Raw genomic sequence first — 16,278 nt, 5'->3', positions numbered from 1 at the left:
ACGGGCTTGTGTGTGTGTGTGTGCACAGGTTGGGTAATGAATGCGTTTGTGAAAAGAGGAGATATCAGCGTTCATTTATTTATTAAATCTATGGCAGATGCTGACGGAGTAACACTCAATTCAATTCAATTCAATTTTATTTATATAGCGCCAAATCACAACAAAAGTCGCCTCAAGGCGCTTCATAGATACAGAGAGAAACCCACCAATCACATGACCCCCTATGAGCAGCACTCACAGCCTCCAAAGCTACATCACACCTGTTACATGCTGTATATGACTCCCCTGTGGTCTTATTGCCGCAGCAGTTGAGGGAAGACTTTTTCCTTTGTTAATGTAACAGGAGCAAAGCACATGTTACATTTTTTCATTTATTTATTTTTAATGGAAGAACGTCCCAATCCATGCCCCAGGAAATAATGAGGAACTCCATATCCAAGCACTATGAGCTGGCATCAGGGCCTGACCTCTAATGACCTCACTAATGACCTCACTAATGATGTCACTAATGACCTCACTAATGACCTCACTCTTGTGAATGAAGCCAGACTTAAAAGCTTTCTCTAACAGAGCAGCAGCAGATGAAAGCCTGTTCTAGCCTGACATTCTTGTCAATAACATGTTTACGTAATGTCCCCATAGTTATTACACATGCTGTATTTTAATCTTCATTTAAAAGAAAAACAGTTTTTAGATCTATTTTTTCCACAGCTTCTTATCAATGCTAACGACTTCACTAATCAACCATATGTTGGTTGCAAACAATTTTTAAATTAAATACTGAATTTAACTATAAACAGGACAGCTACAGTGTTAATATTGATATCAATATTAATTACTAACTGGTTCATACAGCTGATAATAACAGTAACAAATGTAGCTCATACAGTATATGAACTTTGTTCCTCAAAGCAACAGAAGCAGACAAAAGCCGCTGGTTTAGCCTCCTATACTCGATCAACTACATTTCCCAGAGTTGCACATGAACATGTTTGGGTTCGTGTGAATTTGCCTCACTGCATATTCCTCTATAGCATTTATCTCTTCATGCCAACCCTGATCTGTCTATGTCTGACCCTGAGCGTCCCAAGCCAGTACTGTCCGAGCCACAGGGCCCCGCTCAGCCTGCTGTGTTCAGTCCTGCTCTGTCTGAGCCAAAGCCTGAGCCAGTAACTCCTCGCTGTGGCGGTCGGCCACCTGTGCAGCTGCTGCGGTGTCCCATCACTGTCACCGCTGGCTTCCAGAGAGTCTCCTCCATGCATGCCGTTGCCGACATTCTGCCCTGGACAAAAGGTGGGACTCCAGCTCGGTTGCTTGCCTCAGACGCTGATCAACCTGTCTAAGTGGCTCCATTATCTTCACTGTGGCTGTTGTCCTGTCCAGTCACCTGGACATATCAGCCTGGCATGGACTTGGATGCCAGACTCCATCCAAGCCACCTCCGCCCTTGTCACCAGAGGGTCTCCGTCGCAGTGGCAGCCTCTGTCCATGTGTCCAGAAGAGTCCCGTCTCCTCCCATGTCGCCTCCGGCTCCCGGCCAAGCCACCAGAGGAGTCCGACCTCTTCAGTCATCGGTAATCTCTGGCCAAGTCTCCAGATAGGCCACGTCTTTTCCATCAAGAGTTGATCTCTGCTGCTGGCCTCCCAGTCATCCTCCAGAATTCCTCTGTGTCAGCCTCCTGCTAGTTTTGTCCTCCTGGCCAAGGCCCTGGACTGTTTTCTGTTTTGTTTAGACTCCACTGCATGTATGGTTTTTGGTTTTGTTCCAGATGTACTGAGGATGAACATTCTGTTCATGAATGGCTTGAATGGGTTTACAATAAATAAAGTTAGAATCACTTAAGCCCGCCAGTCCCACTACTGGGACACGGATGTATCTCTTATTAATACACAAACCAAGCAGAGTCTGCACAGCTCTCCGTATGCTACAATAATAAGACCCCCTAGTACTGCTGTGATTAAATTGTGATTTGTGAAGCATCAAATCTGGTAGAGCTAAACCTTTTCTTAAACACACTAATAGCATCGATATTTTCTCGGTCATAAGGCTGTTGCTCACACTTTAATCTTAATAAGACTGAAGGACAGTTTCTGGGGCCATTTGTCTCGTGTCCAGAGAGGCCAAGGTTGTATAGTTCGGCTGCAGAGTTGTGAAGCGTTTACCGACTGAATCTAGGTATGTTTTTTTTTTTTTTTTGCTAAAATGTATCCAAGGTCTTTGGGGGTTAAAGCAAAATGTCCCTGTTTGCACAGCATACAATGCAGAGTCACACAATGTTAAATGCTGTGTAAAGGTCTGCAGAGGCTGCCAGCGTTCTTGGCAGCCAGCTGTTCTTTTGAGGAATCAAAAATGACCCGTCTGCTATTTCTGTTTCTCTCTGTTTTTCAAATGATTATTTCAAATAAAGCCTCTTTCAGGACATACTCAGGCGAGAGTCTGTTTAGCACCATGAGCACAGTTCATCAGTGCTTTAATAATGACAGGGTTGTCTCATCCTCAGCAGCTAAATCCATTAACTGCTGTCTAACCTCCACTGTCTGTAATCCAGTCAGCACATGGACTCACCTCGTAGTCCACCTCCAGTGAGTGTCCTTCCCCTTTGGTTTGGAAGCGCTGTGTGTAGGAGTCCACTGTGAGGTTAACCTGCTTGTTGAAGCGCTCTATATGAACCGAGTGCCAGTGCTGGTCATCCAGCAGACTGCCCACAGTGACAGGAACACGATGGCTGCTGAACCTCGCTCTGCTATCATCTTTACAAACAGAAGACCAAGAAGACAGTGAGCAGACACATCTCCAGTAATGACGCTGTATTTGTGTATGTACAGGTGGAAGTAGGCACTGCTTCTCAAACTTCTCTCAACAAAGCCAAGCTGGTCTGTACCTTTCAGTATCGTTTGTGAGGAACAGCACTACTCTTCACATTCAGTGAGCTTATTATACATTCAGGTTGAGCCAATGATAACTTAATCGTAAAGACATCCTCCAAAATATATCTCCTCTAAAGGCCCCATATCCCCTCAAACACACTCACGCTCTTCATCTCTAGCAATGACACGTCAATGACCACAGGAACACTGGAAAAACAGAGCTCACCTAAGTTGAGGTAGAGGTCCAGTCTTCCTCTGTGAAGTTCTAGGGTGATGTAATCTCCTCTCTGCCCCTCTCCATGCAGCAATACGCCCTCGGCCTGATGGCTTTTGAAGCGCAGAGAGATCACGTCCTTGACCGTCGACATGGACTTCTGGTTGAACCGATACAGCAATGAGCTTCTGCCATCAAAGTCTGCCACGTATGACTCTACAAGAAAAGGATCAACTCTAGAGTCAGTATTACGTCAGTGACTGTAAGTAAAGGACAATTAAAGTGTGTCTAATATCTATTTGGTTGTCTTAGCTCATGTGCATCTTACAAATCACAGTGCAGATACTGTCATATTTTCAGCATGAACTGGACCTGAGAGCAGACTCAGACAACTTGGTGGTTTAAACGTTTTACGTAAAGATAATCAAACGACAGGAATACATTTTCCCAACTGGTACCGAGCAGGGAGGTCATCGGAGGATGTAAACAATGGCAGAAGAGGTATTTTTAATGTCATTTTGACATCTTGCTTGTTAGTTTCCAGAACAGCGGCTTTGAACGAGCAGCAGACAGTTAGGCAGCTATCCAGAAAAAGAGAGAGTGGTTCAGTGGAGTGTGGGCAGAAGACTGGAAGACACTGGCTTTATTTGAGAAATGTGCAAGTTTGAGTGATTATCATGGATACAGGTAATCTATTGCTCTGTCCATTTTAAAAGGTGCATCAACGTAATGTCCCATTGATGGAAGCCAAACGTTCTGGAACATACTGGGCAGACAGGGTTCTCCTCCTGTCTGCAGGGTGGCAATTTTGTTCAGCAGTTCGAAGAAGAACTGCGATAGCCTGCTTCCATGCACATGTTGGCAAAGATAGTGTTAAACCGATGGGACAGTCACTGCCTTGTAGAATGGGGAACAATGGAAGCTTTAAGAGGCTTAAGAGGCTTTAGAAGAGCAGTGACCAGTTGCAGAGGAGGTAAATGTATTATGCAGATATTCTAACCAGGCCAAATGAGAGCTCCAGGACCATGGATCTGATAACATCAAACACCATAATGCTGTTTCTAGTTTTCACCATTTCTCCATTAGATTAAGGATCAAACTAAGTTTAGCTTGCAAAGATTTTTGAGACCTGAGAGACAAAGAGGGGACCTCCATTAAATGCCACAAGGAATGCCATAAAGCTGGAACACATGATAAGATAAGATAAGATAAGATAAGATAAGATAGAACTTTATTAATCCCTCGGGTGGGTTCCTCTGGGAAATTCGATTTCCAAAAAAGCACAGCACCGACAGAAGTTACAGAGTTGTACACACACACATATATATAAATACAGAGACAATATAAATAAAATATACGAAGGGGATAAATAGAATAAATAGGAATAAAAATAAAAATACAAGTGAATTGCACATTTCAAGTATTGAGTCTATTGCACCGTTGACTATTTACAAAAGTATTGCACAAAAGGTATTGCACAGTGAGGTGAAGAGGCACTACAGCTTAGTTGTTCCCTCCTTTGTCCTCCTGTTTCCCCTCCCTCTCCCCACCAGAGAGGAGTTAAACAGTCTGATGGCGTGTGGGACAAAGGAGTTTTTAAGTCTGTTAGTTCTTGTCTTGGGGAGAAGCAACCTGTCACTGAACAGATTGTTAATGGCCGTGTGCAGAGGATGCCCAGCATTGTCCATAATGTCCATCAGTTTCTTTAATGTCCTTTTCTCTGCCACTGTCACCAGAGTGTCCAGCTTCATGCCGACCACAGAGCTAGCCCTCCTGATCAGTTTCTCCAGCCTGGATGAGTCCTTCTTTGCTGTGCTGCTCCCCCAGCACACCACAGCATAGAAAAGTACTCCAGCAACCACCGACTGGTAAAACATGTGATTAACCAGTTTGCTGTTTCAATGACAGTAGGTCTCTTAGAAATCTGTATATGATGGCTAGTATGACTTTGTTACTTCCGATCGAGGCCGGCCACAAAAAAATCGGAGGTTCTGTAAGTGCCAATACGGCAATAGGGAACAGGAAGAGGAACAGCTGCAACAAAAAACCCAAGTTTGACGCTTCTCTGCTTAGCAGTTATAGACCAATTTCAAAACTCCCATTCATTGCTAAGATTTTAGAAAAGGTTGTGGCTACGCAGCTTATAACTGTTCTGGATACACTCTGCATAAATTCATCCGCGGAGCCCACTCTACTGAAACTGCACTTCTTAGAGTGTTCAGTGATGTCTTGATGTGATGAGGAGAATGCTCCGTTTTGCTGAGTTGGACCTGACCTCTGCCTTTGATACTGTTGATCATCACATTTTGCTAGATGGGCTGAGACACTGGGTGGGTTCCTTTGAGCCCCAAGATGTTTCCAAACTACAGATTTTGCATAGGTGCATAGACTCCATTAGAGGTTGGATGACTGATAACTTTTTTCTACATAATGAGGAGAAAACCAAAGTCCGTTTGTGCTCCTACCAGGAATCTTGGAGTTCTTTTCAGAGCTCTTTTACATCCATACCTCCCCAGCAGGTCCCTGAGGTCATGTGATCAGGGCTCGCTGGTTGTCCATCATACGAGGCTGCTACCGACAGGTGACAGAGCTTTTGTAACTGTGGCCCCAAGACTGGAGCTCTCGCCCTTTGAGCTTGAGATCTGTGCACTCAGTGGTCTCTTTTTAAAAAACAGCTAAAAACTCATCTTTTTAAACTTGGCTTTGGTTAATTTTTGTTTTCATGTTTTATTTTCTGTGAAGCACTTTGTGATTGTTATCAAAGGTGCTAAACAAATGAAATTTTATTACTCTTACTTACTAACTGACCTACTAGTTCCAGTTTTACTCCTGGCACATTTAGTACTGTCCAGGCTAAGATATATTCTATGGCACTGAAAGAGTGAGGAAGGATCTTGGTTCAGGAAAGCTGAAATCTGTGGAGAACTGTCAGACGAGAGCTTCAGGTTAATATTTTGGAAACCTGCACAGTACGTGATTATGAAGGTAAACCAACTAAATAGCAACTGGTACCTAGCCTCTCTTGGGTTCAGGCATTTGGCATTCTGCAAATAAAACATGTTTTTTAGTATGTGTCCACACAATAAAAAGGCAACTCGGCCCCACCAGCTCGTTCAGCTGAATTCATTCAGCACCAGATAACAAAAATAGTAAGGTAAAAGCCTCGAATAATAGAGAGAAAATCCCAATTATCAGAGGACCCTCTATGAGCAAGTATTTGGCATCAGCAGAAATGAAACACTCCCTGTGATCGGTCGGGGTTGGGAGAAATGACAAAAGACACACTGTGCAAAAAAGCCAGAGAATAATAATAACTAATGATTAAAATGCTTTATAAACACATAAAAAGTTAAAAGAGGTAAATGTTTTTTGGAGTGCATCGAAGGAAAGGTTCAGGGTCACTTGATCCAGCCATTACCAAAACTTTTATCCAAAAGAAACTATTTAAACTGAACTTTAAAAGTTGACAGGATGTCTGTCTCCCCAATCCAAACTGGGAGCTGGTTTCACATAAAAAGGGGCTGAAGTCTCTGCCTTCCTTTCCACTTAATACTAAATATTACAAGTAAGCCTGCAATCTGAAAGGAAACTGCTCTATCGGGGGTGATACGGTACTATGAGGTCTTTAAGATATGATAGGACCTGATTAATCAAGACCTTGTATGTGAGTACTTTATATAGGATTTTACATTTCATTGTAGATTTAACAGGGAACCACTAAAGAGAAACTAATATGAGAGCAATATAATATGTCTCTGTCCCCGTCAGTCCCTTTATTGCAGTATTGTGAAGTCTTTACATGGAGCTGTTAGAACGAGCTGATAATGATTATATATAATTGTCCAAATCTAGAAGTAATGAACTTTAATTAACTGTTTTTTGCAGCACTCTAAGACAGGATGTTTGTAATTTTAGAGATATTGTGTACATACAAGAAAGCATCCCTGCATATTTGCTATGTAGGGACATAGCGTGGTCAAAAATTACTCCAATAACCTCAGTTTTTATTTTAGAAGCTGGAAATCAGAGGTCATACAGATCATACTTTAATGCAGGGATGGGGAACTCTAGACTGCAGGTTTTAGATCTCACCCTGGGTCAGCACACCTGAATCAAATGATAAGTTCATGACCAGGCCTCTGGAGAACTTAAGACACATGTTGAGGAGGTCATTCAGCTGTTTAAATCAGCTGTGTTTGATCAAGGACACATCGGAAACGTTCAGGACACCAGCCCTTGAGTTCTTCCACCCCTGCTTTTAGTTATTCCTGCAATTTAACTAATTTGTGTTTGTCCTCATAGATAGACAAAACTGTGCATCATGGCTATCGTGTAGGTATTATTTGCATAGTAATGGAAGTGTATGATATATCTAATAATACTCCCTAAGGGAAGAATAATATAATGTAAATAGAACTGGCCCCAATGTAGGATCCTGTGGAACTCCATAATTAATGTGTGAAGGTTTTCCATTTACTTGGGTAAACTGGAGTCTAATAGATAGATATGATTCAAACCTTTACCACTGGGACCACTGTTACCTTCACCCTCTACATCTTCTCGAGCTGTTCTCTGGAGCCTTGGTACTGCACGAGCTTCTCATGTTCCTTCTTCCTGATGTTGCTGTCAATTGGAACCGCTACATCTATCACTACAGCCATCTTCCTCTTCTTGTCCACCACTACTATGTCTGATTGGTTAGCCATCACCATTTTGCCCGTATGTATGTTGAAGTCCCACAGGATCTTAGCTCAGCCATTTGCCACCACCCTAGTGGGCGTCTCCTGAACATCGTGGATTGTCGTTGTCTCATGCTGACACTCACCAGTCCCCGGCCTCCTTCCTTCCACTTAGCGTACAGCCAAGTGCTGGACTTGGGGTGAAACTAGGGCTGGGCGATATGGCCTAAAATCCATATTACGGTATAATTTGAAGCATGTGCGGTAACGATATATATCGCGATATATTCTTTTCTTCTGTATAACGTATTTTACACACTACAAGGCACACTAAAAATGCTTTAATTTTCTCAAAAGCGACAGTGTGCCTTATGTATGAATTCTGGTTGTGCTTACTGACCTCGAACCGAATTTATGTGCTACATGGCGCGTAGAAATCTGTCCAAAAATGTTTTAGTCCGACTTTGGTAAGCCAAGAAGCCGCACCGCCTGATGGATTGTCGGAGCATTACAGCTGCCGTAGTCAGGAACCTCGCAGAGTAATCTGGGTCCTAAACTCTGTCCCCTTCAGGTCCCAAAGTCAAACAAACACTGCGGCATCACTGAGAGTTGAAAAACTGTCTAAATTCTTTCACCTTTAATAAAATGATCAGCGTTGCTGCTTTACCAGGTGGAACAATTAAGTTTAACATCCAGGCATCCATGAAAACAGAATTTATTCAATTCAACGGAGTTGGAAGTTAGCAGGAAGTTAGCTCGCTAGCTTCCACCTAAACATGATGTAGCATGTTCTGACTGAGAGATTTCTGAAAAAATTAAAACGTACAACTCTGCTATAACTTCCAACATAAATGAAGACAGAAAACTAAACAGCAGTGATGTTTGTAGGGTTACTGAAGCTGGACTAGCTTGTATATAATGATGTCCTGTCCTACGTGATTGCTAGCGACACAGCTACGTTAGCATAACATTAGCACAGTGAAGCTGGAGGATGAACGCCAATTTTTTTCCACTCGATAAAAGTTAACGTGAAGGTTCCTGATTGTTAGAGACAAATGCAATCGCATAGCAGGATGCTGTAAACGGACCAAACTTCAGTCAGGAGAACCACTGAGATAATCCATCCACAGTACGAGGTTAGTCATTAATGCACTGCAACAACACGGGAATAGAGCCGCTGTGATAGAATACTGCATTAATGTATCAATGGTAGCAAAGTGGAGGAAGCGCAGTTTTTGGCTTTCCCCATCTTCCAAAAGTGCTTCGTCTCTTTGCTATTACTGTCACCCGGCATAATTTGCAGATGATATTGTTTGCAGCTGCTGCAATGCTTTCGACCAAAACAGGCTCTGCTTGATGACACCATCAACATGCGCTATCGCGGTAGAGTGGTATAGTCAAAATCTCTACCGTTGGCCAAATTTATATAGTTTCTACCGTATACCGTTCATACCACCCACCCCTAGGTGAAACCCTCCATGCATGGTCAGGAGCTTTCTTGTCTTGATGTCAGTGGCTTCTATCTCCTCCTTCAGCCAGCTTATTATCCCAGCAGGGTACCTGATCACGGGCAGGGCGTAGGTGTTGATAGCCCGGATCTTGTTCTTACCGTTCAGCTGACTCCTCAGGACACAGCCTGACCCTCTGCAGGTACTTGGTGGTTGCAGCTGTCCTAGCAGCCTCTTTGTAGTTTCCTTGTACCTTTGGGATCACCAGGTACTTGGATCTGATGACCATGATGTCTGCAATGCTGCCTTCTGGTAGTTCGGTCCCCTCAGTTCCGACTACTTTCCCTCTCGTTGTTATCATGCGGCTTCTCCAGCCTGAATGACATCCCAGTGTCCTTGTTGTATATTCTGGTGGTGTGGATCAGTGAATCGATGTTTCATACAGTCTTGGCATACAGCTTGATGTCATCCATGTAGAGGAGGTGGTTGACAATATATAGCGTCTCAATTAAAAGTTTAAGACCACTTGGCAAAAAAATCACGTTTTACATGGTTGGATCTTAACAAGCTTCTAAGAAGAGCTTCAAATGCAACAAGAAGAAATGGGAGTGAGACAAAATATTTTTTTGAGCAATTTATTGAAAACAACGTTTAAACTGAAGCAGGCTGTTCCAAAGTTTCAGACCACACCTCCAAAAAATCCCGGAAACCCCCCCAACACAGAAATCAGAGTTCCAAACATGAACTCAGTAATGAGGAGCTCCACCGTTATTGTTGATTACTTCAAAGATTTGTTGCGGCATACTTGATGCAAGAGTTTCCAATAGGTGATGGGAACATTTCAAGTGTTGAAGATGGCTGCGCGAAGGGCTTCTACTGTCTGGAACTGTTGTCTATTTTTGTAAACTTCCCTTGCCATCCATCCCCAAAGGCTCTCAGTTGGATTTAGATCAGGGGAACACGCAGGATGGTGCAAAAGAGTGATGTTATTCTCCTGGAAGAAGTCCCTTGTCCAGTGGGCATTGGGTACTGTAGCGTTGTCCTGTTGAAAGACCCAGTGGTTACCACACAGACGAGGGCCCTCAGTCATGAGCAAGGCTCTCTGCAACATCTGGACATAGCCCGCAGCTGTTTGACGCCCCTGCACCTCCTGCTAGATTGTTCCACTGAATTAAAAAGCACCCCAGACCATTATGGTGCCCCCTCCACTGTGGTGGGATCTGCTTGTCATTCCAGTGATGTTGGAAACCATCAGGACCATCAAGGTTACATTTATTCTCATCAGAGAATAAAACTTTCTTCTGTCTTTCAATTTCTCATGTTTGGTGCTCTCCTGCAAAGTTCAAACGGTCAGATCTGTGGCGTTCAAGGAGACGCGGCCTTTGAAGACGTTTTTTGTTTTTGAAGCCCTTCAGTCTCAGATGCCTCCTGATGGTTATGGGGCTGCAGTTGGCACCAGTAATGGCCTTAATTTTGGGTCAAGGTTGTCCAGTCCAAGGGCTCTTCTCTGAGCCCTTGGTGAAGTAAATGGATTGATTCTTATATAGTGCTTTTCTACTCTCCCGGAGTACTCAAAGCGCTGTATACAACATGCCTCATTCACCCAATCACACTCACACAAGCACTTCTAAACTGAAGTGCAACTAAACAACATTCACACACATTCACACTCTGATGGACGCATCGGAGGGCAATTTGGGATTAGTTATCCTTGGTCTTGCCCAAGGATATTTGGCATGCAGACTGGGGGAGTCAGGAATCAAACCACCAACCTGTAGCTGATCTGCTCTACCACCTGAGCCACAGCCACCACCAGGTAACAGTGGTCCCAGTGGTAATCAGAGCACCAAGTGCAGTGACTCCCAAGCGAGGCGAGTGGCTCCAGCAGACCCCAGGAACAACATCGGAGATCTCTGTCCAGAAGAGCGAAGTCCTAGGACCAGCTAAGATACTGTGCAGGACCCTCAAGCTCCCAGGCCTCTGGTAGAGGACCTAGATCCTTCAACTTGGTGAAAAGATTTGCGGGGATTATTGTGTTGAATGCAGAACTGTAGCCCACAAACAGGACATAGGGTCCAAATGGCACAGGGTTGTGTGTAGCAGCTGTGGTATGGCATCGCCAGTGGAGCAGTTGGTCTCGTGGATGTGGAACGTACAAATGAAGGGATTCCTGCAGTGGCGTCACCACCTCGACATGAAGCTAATGCTATGGCTAGTGCGGAGGAAGATTATGCTTTAACCACAATACTGGAAGAAATACGGGACTTCCGGAGAGAGTTCCAAGATTTCAAGTCTGACCTGGTCAGAGTCAACAATAAGATAACCGAAGCAGAGACCCGTATCGCGAAAGTGGAAGACCGAGTGCAATGCCCCAGCCATCCTGTGGAAACGTAAGGACTATGCTGAAGCTAAAAAGGCTTTGAAACAACAGAACATAAGATTTCAGACTCCCTATCCTGCTAAATTGAGGGTTTTCTATCGGGATGGAACTGTGCTCTATTCGGCGGAGGAGGAGGCGACTGCGGATATGCGAACCAGGGGATTCGTGAGCATCAACGTCTCCCACCCCATGCAGCAGACTGTGACAGCACTGAGCAGCTCCTTCAGTGGGAGACTGCGGCACCCACGGTGTGGGACGGAGAGATTTCGCAGGTCTCTCCTCCCCACTGCTGTCAGACTCCACAACAAAGACTTTAACTGAACAAACACACACATCCACACATGTGCAATAACACTAAGTGCAATAATCCTTTCTGGCATCGTTGTATTTTTACTCAGTTGTATATAGCATTCGTATTCTATTTTTATCTTATTGTATATTTTAATTCTATTTTATTCTACTGTATATAGTATATTATTTTATTCTATTCTGTACAGCTGTGTACTGTATTTATTCTTATTGTATTCTAATTTTTGCGTCATAACTTTTGCACTGTCCACTTCCTGCTGTGACAAAACAAATTTCCCACGTGTGGGACTAATAAAGGTTATCTTATCTTATCTTATCTTATCTTCAGATTTTTAGGAGGTGCTCCCCCTCCATTACAGGAGACCAATGAGGATATACTACTCTGTCAAAGTGGGTGAGACAATAGATACCTTCCCCTTACTAGATGGATAGTTAAGACTATCAGAGAGACGATGGAGAAATGCACCTTAAAGGTGAAATCAGGGGCCCTTATCCTTTAGCAAGGAGAGGCTCCCCCCTGCTGGTGGGACTTACACAACATATGTGCCAGGGTCTGATAGGAATGACCCCAACCTTGGAATCACGTTTTTCTTTTTCTGTTTGGTTTTGAGCAGTTATTATTTTTCATTGTTCGGGTTCTCAGAGGGAGTTGACCAGTCAATAAGTTATTCAAGTTCTGATGCTTCATTTTATGAAAAGTGAGTGCCAAAGGGATGAAGGTTATTTCTTTTAATGTAAATGGGCTTACAAAATCCTATTAAGCGAAGCAGATTTCTAACTAAAATGAAGAAAGATTGAGCATAAATCGTATATTTCCAAGAAACCCACTTGACTAATAATAAACATGGAAAACTCAAGAGAATGGGCTTTACAAACATGTTCTCCTCATCATACAAATCTGGCCGCAGGCGAGGTGTGGTGATCTTAATCTCTAGGGATCTAAACTTTGAAAAGTTGTCTGAAATTAAGGATAAGGAGGGGAGGTTTATACTGGTTCGGGGAACGGTTGATGGTAATCTGGTTACATTAATGAATGTTTATGCACCACAAGGAAGTGACCTGAGTTTCTTTAAAAAAATTATTAATAAAATGGTGACAGAAACCCAAGGCCCCTTGATTTGTGGCGGCGATCTGAATATTTGCCTGTGGCCGGATTTAGATAGCTCTAATAGAAGAATGCTGGAATCAAGTACTTTGTATAAAAGAGTCTCTGCACTTTATGAAGAGGTAGATTTAATTGACGTATGGAGAAATCGTTTCCCTACAAGGAGAGATTATTCTCATTACTCAGCTCCACATTCCCTTTATACAAGGATAGATTATTTCATGACGTTTGGAAAAGATAGGGATGAAATCCAATCATGTGAGATGGGTACAATAGACATACAGGGAGTGCAGAATTATTAGGCAAATGAGTATTTTGTCCACACCATCCTCTTCATGCATGTTGTCTTACTCCAAGCTGTATAGGCTCGAAAGCCTACTACCAATTAAGCATATTAGGTGATGTGCATCTCTGTAATGAGAAGGGGTGTGGTCTAATGACATCAACAGCTATATCAGGTGTGCATAATTATTAGGCAACGTCCTTTCCTTTGGCAAAATGGGTCAAAAGAAGGACTTGACAGGCTCAGAAAAGTCAAAAATAGTGAGATATCTTGCAGAGGGATGCAGCAGTCTCAAAATTGCAAAGCTTCTGAAGCGTGATCATCGAACAATCAAGCGTTTCATTCAAAATAGTCAACAGGGTCGCAAGAAGCGTGTGGAAAAACCAAGGCGCAAAATAACTGCCCATGAACTGAGAAAAGTCAAGCGTGCAGCTGCCAAGATGCCACTTGCCACCAGTTTGGCAATATTTCAGAGCTGCAACATCACTGGAGTGCCCAAAAGCACAAGGTGTGCAATACTCAGAGACATGGCCAAGGTAAGAAAGGCTGAAAGACGACCACCACTGAACAAGACACACAAGCTGAAACGTCAAGACTGGGCTAAGAAATATCTCAAGACTGATTTTTCTAAGGTTTTATGGACTGATGAAATGAGAGTGAGTCTTGATGGGCCAGATGGATGGGCCCGTGGCTGGATTGGTAAAGGGCAGAGAGCTCCAGTCCGACTCAGACGGCAGCAAGGTGGAGGTGGAGTACTGGTTTGGGCTGGTATCATCAAAGATGAGCTTGTGGGGCCTTTTCGGGTTGAGGGTGGAGTCAAGCTCAACTCCCAGTCCTACTGCCAGTTTCTGGAAGACACCTTCTTCAAGCAGTGGTACAGGAAGAAGTCTGCATCCTTCAAGAAAAACATGATTTCCATGCAGGACAATGCTCCATCACACGCGTCCAAGTACTCCACAGCGTGGCTGCAAGAAAGGGTATAAAAGAAGAAAAACTAATGACATGGCCTCCTTGTTCACCTGATCTGAACCCCATTGAGAACCTGTGGTCCATCATCAAATGTGAGATTTACAAGGAGGGAAAACAGTACACCTCTCTGAACAGTGTCTGGGAGGCTGTGGTTGCTGCTGCACGCAATGTTGATGGTGAACAGATCAAAACACTGACAGAATCCATGGATGGCAGGCTTTTGAGTGTCCTTGCAAAGAAAGGTGGCTATATTGGTCGCTGATTTGTTTTTGTTTTGTTTTTGAATGTCAGAAATGTATATTTGTGAATGTGGAGATGTTATATTGGTTTCACTGGTACAAATAAATCATTGAAATGGGTATATACAGTGGGGCAAAAAAGTATTTAGTCAGCCACCGATTGTGCAAGTTCCCCCTCCTAAAATGATGACAGAGGTCAGTAATTTGCACCAGAGGTACACTTCAACTGTGAGAGACAGAATGTGAAAACAAATCCATGAATCCACATGGTAGGATTTGTAAAGAATTTATTGGTAAATCAGGGTGGAAAATAAGTATTTGGTCAATAACAAAAATACAACTCAATACTTTGTAACATAACCTTTGTTGGCAATAACAGAGGTCAAACGTTTACTATAGGTCTTTACCAGGTTTGCACACACAGTAGCTGGTATTTTGGCCCATTCCTCCATGCAGATCTTCTCGAGAGCAGTGATGTTTTGGGGCTGTCGCCGAGCAACACGGACTTTCAACTCCCGCCACAGATTTTCTATGGGGTTGAGGTCTGGAGACTGGCTAGGCCACTCCAGGACTTTCAAATGCTTCTTACGGAGCCACTCCTTTGTTGCCCGGGCGGTGTGTTTTGGATCATTGTCATGTTGGAAGACCCAGCCTCGTTTCATCTTCAAAGTTCTCACTGATGGAAGGAGGTTTTGGCTCAAAATCTCACGATACATGGCCCCATTCATTCTGTCCTTAACACGGATCAGTCGTCCTGTCCCCTTGGCAGAAAAACAGCCCCATAGCATGATGTTTCCACCCCCATGCTTCACAGTAGGTATGGTGTTCTTGGGATGCAACTCAGTATTCTTCTTCCTCCAAACACGACGAGTTGAGTTTATACCAAAAAGTTCTACTTTGGTTTCATCTGACCACATGACATTCTCCCAATCCTCTGCTGTATCATCCATGTGCTCTCTGGCAAACTTCAGACGGGCCTGGACATGCACTGGCTTCAGCAGCGGAACACGTCTGGCACTGCGGGATTTGATTCCCTGCCGTTGTAGTGTGTTACTGATGGTGACCTTTGTTACTTTGGTCCCAGCTCTCTGCAGGTCATTCACCAGGTCCCCCCGTGTGGTTCTGGGATCTTTGCTCACCGTTCTCATGATCATTTTGACCCCACGGGATGAGATCTTGCGTGGAGCCCCAGATCGAGGGGGATTATCAGTGGTCTTGTATGTCTTCCATTTTCTGATGATTGCTCCCACAGTTGATTTTTTCACACCAAGCTGCTTGCCTATTGTAGATTCACTCTTCCCAGTCTGGTGCAGGTCTACAATACTTTTCCTGGTGTCCTTCGAAAGCTCTTTGGTCTTGGCCATGGCGGAGTTTGGAGTCTGACTGTTTGAGGCTGTGGACAGGTGTCTTTTATACAGATGATGAGTTCAAACAGGTGCCATTCATACAGGTAACGAGTGGGGGACAGAAAAGCTTCTTACAGAAGACGTTACAGGTCTGTGAGAGCCAGAGATTTTCCTTGTTTGAGGTGACCAAATACTTATTTTCCACCCTGATTTACCAATAAATTCTTTACAAATCCTACCATGTGGATTCATGGATTTTTTTTTCACATTCTGTCTCTCACAGTTGAAGTGTACCTCTGGTGCAAATTACTGACCTCTGTCATCATTTTAAGTGGGGGAACTTGCACAATCGGTGGCTGACTAAATACTTTTTTGCCCCACTGTATTTGTTTTTTGTTAAGTTGCCTAATAATTATGCACAGTAATAGTCACCTGCAC

At 43.6% G+C, this 16,278-nt stretch overlaps 1 protein-coding gene across 2 annotated transcripts in view; it reads right to left on the bottom strand.

Annotated features, from left to right (window-relative positions):
- The window catches only part of cntnap5a (contactin associated protein family member 5a), a 148,400-nt gene that overhangs the window by 66,822 nt on the left and 65,300 nt on the right, over positions 1–16,278 (bottom strand). For both annotated transcript variants that reach the window (XM_026145972.2, XM_026145974.2), the window contains exons 5-6: positions 3,095–3,298; positions 2,567–2,751 (exon numbers count right to left, since the gene is read on the bottom strand). In XM_026145972.2, coding sequence (XP_026001757.1) covers positions 2,567–2,751; positions 3,095–3,298 — 389 coding nt within the window. The remainder of the gene's footprint in view (positions 1–2,566; positions 2,752–3,094; positions 3,299–16,278) is intronic.

Source organism: Astatotilapia calliptera, chromosome 16 (genome assembly GCF_964374335.1).
Source record: "Astatotilapia calliptera chromosome 16, fAstCal68.1, whole genome shotgun sequence".
NCBI classification, from domain to species: domain Eukaryota; kingdom Metazoa; phylum Chordata; class Actinopteri; order Cichliformes; family Cichlidae; genus Astatotilapia; species Astatotilapia calliptera.
This window is presented reverse-complemented; position numbering and strand designations above follow the sequence as displayed.